The 6,543-nt window shown below is 44.5% G+C and overlaps 1 protein-coding gene across 1 annotated transcript; it reads left to right on the forward strand.

Annotated features, from left to right (window-relative positions):
* Positions 1-483: 483 nt before the first annotated feature.
* LOC140273173 (NLR family CARD domain-containing protein 3-like) lies at positions 484-6,271 on the forward strand. Its single transcript, XM_072368687.1, has 11 exons — positions 484-1,011; positions 1,096-1,212; positions 1,493-1,636; positions 2,185-2,263; positions 2,426-2,633; positions 2,781-2,938; positions 3,059-4,101; positions 4,222-4,355; positions 4,407-4,728; positions 5,026-5,199; positions 6,211-6,271. The coding sequence occupies exons 1-11, from the start codon at positions 944-946 to the stop codon at positions 6,269-6,271; spliced, it is 2,508 nt and encodes an 835-aa protein (XP_072224788.1). The 5' UTR covers positions 484-943.
* The last annotated feature ends 272 nt before the right edge of the window (positions 6,272-6,543 follow it).

Here is a 6,543-nt window from a genome sequence, read left to right on the forward strand (position 1 = left end):
ACTGTACAATTGTTGGATTAACATAAGTGTGCATGTATTATTCATCCATGAAGAAATGAGAGAAAAGATGAAGGAATGAAACACCGTTGTCAGCTCAGTGTTATCACTGTAACTTTATTGGATAAATGTAATAATCCACACCTGAAACGGCTCCCGCGCGCTCCCGCGAGCTCCCGCGCGCTCCCGCGCATATGGATGCATTTCTGTGAATAACAGCTGTCAGCTGCAGAGGAACTGCGGTCCCTGGAATCAAAGTGTCGTCTCCAGCTTTAAAGTCAGAAAGAGCAGCTTCCTGTCAGACCTTTCAGAATAAAATGAGCTGAATGTCAGTGATGAAGCTGTGATGCAGCATATATTTAACTTGTTTAGTCTGATGATGATGAGGATGTTCAGAGTTCATTGTGCTTCAGTCAGACTTTACATTCAGACTAAAAAAATTCTTTAACATCATCCCTTAGTTTCTGCTGTTGACCCGTTTCCTGTTTTCAAATGTTTCATTTGATCTAATTTCAGCTCCTTTTTCTCAGTATTTAGACTTTTGATCAGCTTTATTAAAGCCTCACACAGCTAAGATCTAACATCTGTCTCTGTTTGTATTTGCTGTTAAAAAGTCCTCTGAAAACTAAACTAAAGAATCCTTCATCATGGTCATCGGGATCATGAGGTGTGTGCTGGGCTGTAGCTCCATGCCTCCACCTAGTGGACAGGTAGTGGAAGTACAGCAGCTGATGGCAGCTTCCTCTGCCTCAACACTCCTGTCTGACTGCATTCAGAGACACTGATATGAAACAGAGAATCAGAGCCAATCAGTGGAGGAGCAGCTGATCTGTTTACAGCTCAGATGATGGAAAAGAGGATTTGAGTTGATGTGCAGATGAATGATCTGTGTTTCCTCTGCAGATGAAGGTAGAAAGTGTGTGTGAGCTGATGTGAATCCAGCAGCATGGATCAGTGTGAGGACACTAAAACCACTCTGTGTGGGGAACATGAGAGCCAGAGCAAAGCTCAGAGGTGAGACCACCATCTCTAACTGTCCATGACTCTTCTCCATGTCAGAGCTCAGCGCTCACATCACCAAACCACCTTTATTCACAGGAACCAAGCTGGATCTGCAGCTGAATCTGGACCTGAACCCAGCTGTGTGTCCTTTAAGAGCGACAGGTCCAAGGATCAGATCATTCATTTCCAACATGATGTTCCATCAGACAAACAGTGAGTAGCTGTCAGTATTCAGTGGAGGCTGCATCATGGTTCAGATGAATTATTTCAGACTTGGATCAGTTCTTGATGTCTCTGATGAGATTAATCAGCTGCATCATGTGTGTAATGTGATGTTTGCTTTAGTCTTTCTGCTCTTTATTAAAACAAAGTGAAGTTTTCTGTTGATTTATTCAAAATCAATCATTTTCTGTCACATTTTTACTTTTAATCCAAACTGAATTTTACTGAACATGTAAATTTAAATTAAACAAGTGTTTTTTTTTCCTATCAGCAGCTTTCAGAGACCTGAACCTGAACCTGAACCTGAATCTGAATCTGAACCTGAACCTGAACCCAGCTGTGTGTCCATGAGGAGCGACTGGTCAAAGGGTCGTCTTATTAACTTTAAATCAGACCAACGTTCACGGTCTCTGAGGTGAGCTGAGTGTAAATGGTGTAACACTGTAAAATGTTCCAGAGTCAGTCTGAACAGTTCTTATTCCAACTTGTGTTTAATGTGAGCTCTTATTCACATCATTTCATGTTCACATGTGAAACTGTCAGAGTGGAAAGAATGGATGTTAAAACAGGTCTCTTTCAGTGAGGAAAATATTAAGAATGATATTTATTATAGAGGAGCTGTTTCTAAAAGAAATGTTCTGAACAATGTCAGCTGCTTTACAAACAGTCTCACATGAACAGAGTCACATGGATCAATAATATGAAGCTGAACCTCAGTATATAGGAACTAACTAACCCTCAAACTGCTTCATCTGACACCAGCTTCCTCCCACTGTTAGAGACACACTGAGCTCTTATCTTCTGGAACACAGATGCTGCTGATGTGCAGCTTCAGAGTTAATCAGCTGCTTTATGGCTGCGTTCACTGTTCACATCCACACATCCCTTCATGGACCTTTACCTTGTGTTTGTCTCTGTGTGGACAGACACAATGTGAGCTCATTCTTCATCATTCCTCCACAGAGTGGACCAGCAGAGCTCAGAGGTTCCCAGTGGTCAGTCTGCCCAGCAGCATCAGACACAGCTGGACTCCATATTTATGGTCTGTACATGTACAACAGCTACTTTTCCATCTATTGTGTTCACAGTCATCTCCAGGCTGCACTTTGCAGACCAGCGGATTGTCAGTGTGTCCAACATGGATCTGATGTTTGGCTCCATGATTTCAGCCTGATTGGCTCATTCATATAGTATTCTGTTCCAGCTGCTGGAGGACAACATGCTCACTTTTGTGAAGGAGGAGCTGAAGAAGATCCAGAAGGTTCTGAGTCCAGATTACCCAGAATGCTTAGAGAGTCAGAGGGAGGGTGATGATGAAGAGCAGAGGTGGAGCAGAGAGGCATTAGTGAAGATCACAGTTCACTTCCTGAGGAGAATGAAGCAGGAGGAGCTGGCTGAGCGTCTGCAGAGCAGTAAGAGGATTTCTCTAAAGATTTAACCTGCTGGATAAATGACACATTTACTGATGTCTCAGCTCACAGAACAACACATGTTCAAATACTCATTCTTTACAGGGTGGAAATGTCTGTTTACTGATGTTATTTCTTGTCTTCATTCAGAACTTTGTGTACGTAAAGTTAAATCTGCTCTGAAGAAGAAGTTCCAGTGTGTGTTTGAGGGGATTCCTAAAGCAGGAAACCCAACCCTTCTGAATCAGATCTACACAGAGCTCTACATCACAGAGGGGGGGACTGGAGAGGTCAATGATGAACATGAGGTCAGACAGATTGAAGCAGCATCCAGGAAAGCAGGCAGAGCAGAAACATCCATCAGACAAGAAGACATCTTTAAACTCCCACCTGGAAGAGATGAACCAATCAGAGCAGTGATGACAAAGGGAGTGGCTGGCATTGGGAAAACAGTCTTAACACAGAAGTTCACTCTGGACTGGGCTGAAGGCAAAGCCAACCAGGACATCCAGCTCATGTTTCCATTCACTTTCAGAGAGCTGAATGTGCTGAAAGAGAAAAAGTTCAGCTTGGTGGAACTTGTTCATCACTTCTTTACTGAAACCAAAGCAGCAGGAATCTGCAGCTTTGAAGAGTTCCAGGTTGTGTTCATCTTTGACGGTCTGGATGAGTGTCGACTTCCTCTGGACTTCCACAGCAAGGAGCCCCTGACTGATGCTACAGAGTCCACCTCAGTGGATGTGCTGCTGACAAACCTCATCAGGGGGAACCTGCTTCCCTCTGCTCGCCTCTGGATAACCACACGGCCTGCAGCAGCCAATCAGATCCCTCCTGGCTGTGTTGGCATGGTGACAGAGGTCAGAGGGTTCACTGACCCACAGAAGGAGGAGTACTTCAGGAAGAGATTCAGAGATAAGAAGCAGGCCAGCAGCATCATCTCCCACATCCAGACATCACGAAGCCTCCACATCATGTGCCACATCCCAGTCTTCTGCTGGATCACTGCTACAGTTCTGGAGGATGTGTTGGAAACCAGAGAGGGAGGAGAGCTGCCCAAGACCCTGACTGAGATGTACATCCACTTCCTGGTGGTTCAGGCCAAAGTGAAGAAGGTCAAGTATGATGGAGGAGCTGAGACAGATCCACACTGGAGTCCAGAGAGCAGGAAGATGATTGAGTCTCTGGGAAAACTGGCTTTTGAGCAGCTGCAGAAAGGAAACCTGATCTTCTATGAATCAGACCTGACAGAGTGTGGCATCGATATCTCAGCAGCCTCAGTGTACTCAGGAGTGTTCACACAGATCTTTAAAGAGGAGAGAGGGCTGTACCAGGAGAAGGTGTTCTGCTTCATCCATCTGAGTGTTCAGGAGTTTCTGGCTGCTCTTCATGTCCATCTGACCTTCATCAGCTCTGGAGTTAATCTGATGGGAGAACAACAATCATCATCAGCTCCTGTCGGGGCTCAAACATCTCTTTTTTTGTCTTTTATAAATATGTTCGGTTTTCGCTCTGGTGTCAATCAGCAGAAAGAACAACAAACATCCTCCAAGATGAAAACAACTGAAGATCAATCTGCAGATTCTCTTCGACTCTTCCATCAGAGTTCTGTGGACAAGGCCTTACAGAGTCCAAATGGACACCTGGACCTGTTCCTCCGCTTCCTCCTGGGTCTTTCCCTGCAGACCAATCAGAGTCTCCTACGAGGCCTTCTGACACAGACAGGAAGTAGCTCACAGACAGGAAGTAGCTCACAGACAGGAAGTAGCTCACAGACAGGAAGTAGCTCACAGACCAATCAGGAAACAGTCGATTACATCAAGAAGAAGATCAGTGAGGATCTGTCTGCAGAGAGAAGCATCAATCTGTTCCACTGTCTGAATGAACTGAATGATCGTTCTCTGGTGGAGGAGATCCAACAGGCCCTGAGTTCAGGAAGTCTCTCCACAGATAAACTGTCTCCTGCTCAGTGGTCAGCTCTGGTCTTCATCTTACTGTCATCAGGAAAACATCTGGATGTGTTTGAGCTGAATAAATACTCTGCTTCAGAGGAGGCTCTTCTGAGGCTGCTGCCAGTGGTCAAAGCCTCCAACAAAGCTGTGTAAGTACAGAGATAAATATGTTTTAAATACTCTGTTTACTTGTTAAAAGGAGAGAAAATAACTGTTATCTGAGTTATTTCTCAGATAATTTCAGTTTGTAGATAACACAGATTCACAGCAAACAGTTACATCAGATCAGTTCACATAAAGAGGAAAGAAACACGCTGCAAGAATGTGGCAACACTTTATAATATAGAATTAGGATAAATGTCATCATTATTTATTAATTCAACCATCTTTAATGTGAATAATGAATAATTACATAACTTAACTCTTTTCCTGTTATTCCTCCTCAGACTGAGTGACTGTAACCTCTCAGAGAGAAGCTGTGCAGCTCTGTCCTCAGCTCTCAGCTCCCAGTCCTGCAGTCTGACAGAACTGGACCTGAGTAACAACAACCTGCAGGATTCAGGGGTGAAGCAGCTGTCTGTTGGACTGCAGAGTCCAAACTGTAACCTGGAAGCTCTCAGGTCAGGATTCATTCAGCTGTTCAACTGCTGATCATTTTAATTCTGCTTTACAGTCATGGATGAACAGCTGACCTGTTCAGGATGGTGTCTGCTGTTGGTGTCTTTTCTCTCAGTATCTGCCATTTGTGTTGTTTTCTGCAGCCTTTCAGGCTGTCTGATCACAGAGGAAGGCTGTGCTTCTCTGATCTCAGCTCTGACCTCCAACCCCTCCCATCTGAGAGAGCTGGACCTGAGCTACAACCATCCAGGAGACTCAGGAGTGAAGCAGCTATCAGCTGGACTGGAGGATCCACAGTGGAGGCTGGACACTCTCAGGTATGGAGAGGTCTGCTGCAGCATCACACAATGTCTGATGGAGGAGGAAGAGCTGGAAACATGTTCTCTGTCCTTCACTCAGCCCTGTCTTTTTGCTTCATGCTGGTTCTGAGTTTTATATGAACCTACATGTAGGAGCCTTTTTCCTTTGTTCACTCAAGCAGATCTTTACACAGAACATTTAACAGCTTTATGTTGGTCTGCAGCTCAAAAACATCAGTTTCTACATAAAGGGTGAAAAACTGTGGAATGACTGTTTTCCTGACTTTTCCCTCTTCCAGAGATACAGCTTACATCTCACTATGTGATGATGTTCATGTTAAACGTCAGTCAGCTGACTCCCAGGTCAGAGTTCAGACCAACCTGACATGTTGTCCACAGTCCGTTCACTTTGTTAGTTCGTTCTCACTCACCAATGATCACAGTTAGGAGTTAAAAACACACAGTCAGGGTTTAAATTAGAAATGGTTACAGATCACACATTTGACCTCTCAGTCCAGCTGCATCAGGTGATCCGTGCAGTTTCACCACTTAATGACGTCCACATTTCTGGCCCTGATGGGCCTCTGCTGACTGGCTGCTGATGAACTGGTGCTGCTGCTGTTGACCTGCTCACTTTGGCATCGGTTCAGCATCAAATTCATCCTGTTTTAAACTCACTGTCATACTCTGAATGGACGTAAATGTGATTTTCAGATTCAGAGAAATCTTCCTCGTCTTGTCTTCCCAATCTTCTTTGTCTTTGGGCTTTGACTGAGCTGTTCCAGAACCCTGTGTTTCTGTTTCCTTTGGAGAAGTTTCTTGGTGGATTTACTGGAATGTTTTCTTTCATTGTCATGTAGCATGGTCCACCTCTGCTTCAGCTGCAGTTTCTGGACAGATGGTCTCACATTTTCCTCAAAGAGCCTCTGAAATGGTGAAGAATTCATGTTGGATTCTGTGATGGAGAGTTGACCGGGCCCTGCCTCAGACCCAAACCATTACATTTACAGCTTCAGGCTTCACTGTTGGTTTAAAGTTCTTCTGCTC

This window comes from Leuresthes tenuis, unplaced genomic scaffold (assembly GCF_036924035.1).
Source record: "Leuresthes tenuis unplaced genomic scaffold, fLeuTen1.0.hap1 SCAF_17, whole genome shotgun sequence".
Classification (NCBI taxonomy): Eukaryota; Metazoa; Chordata; class Actinopteri; order Atheriniformes; family Atherinopsidae; genus Leuresthes; species Leuresthes tenuis.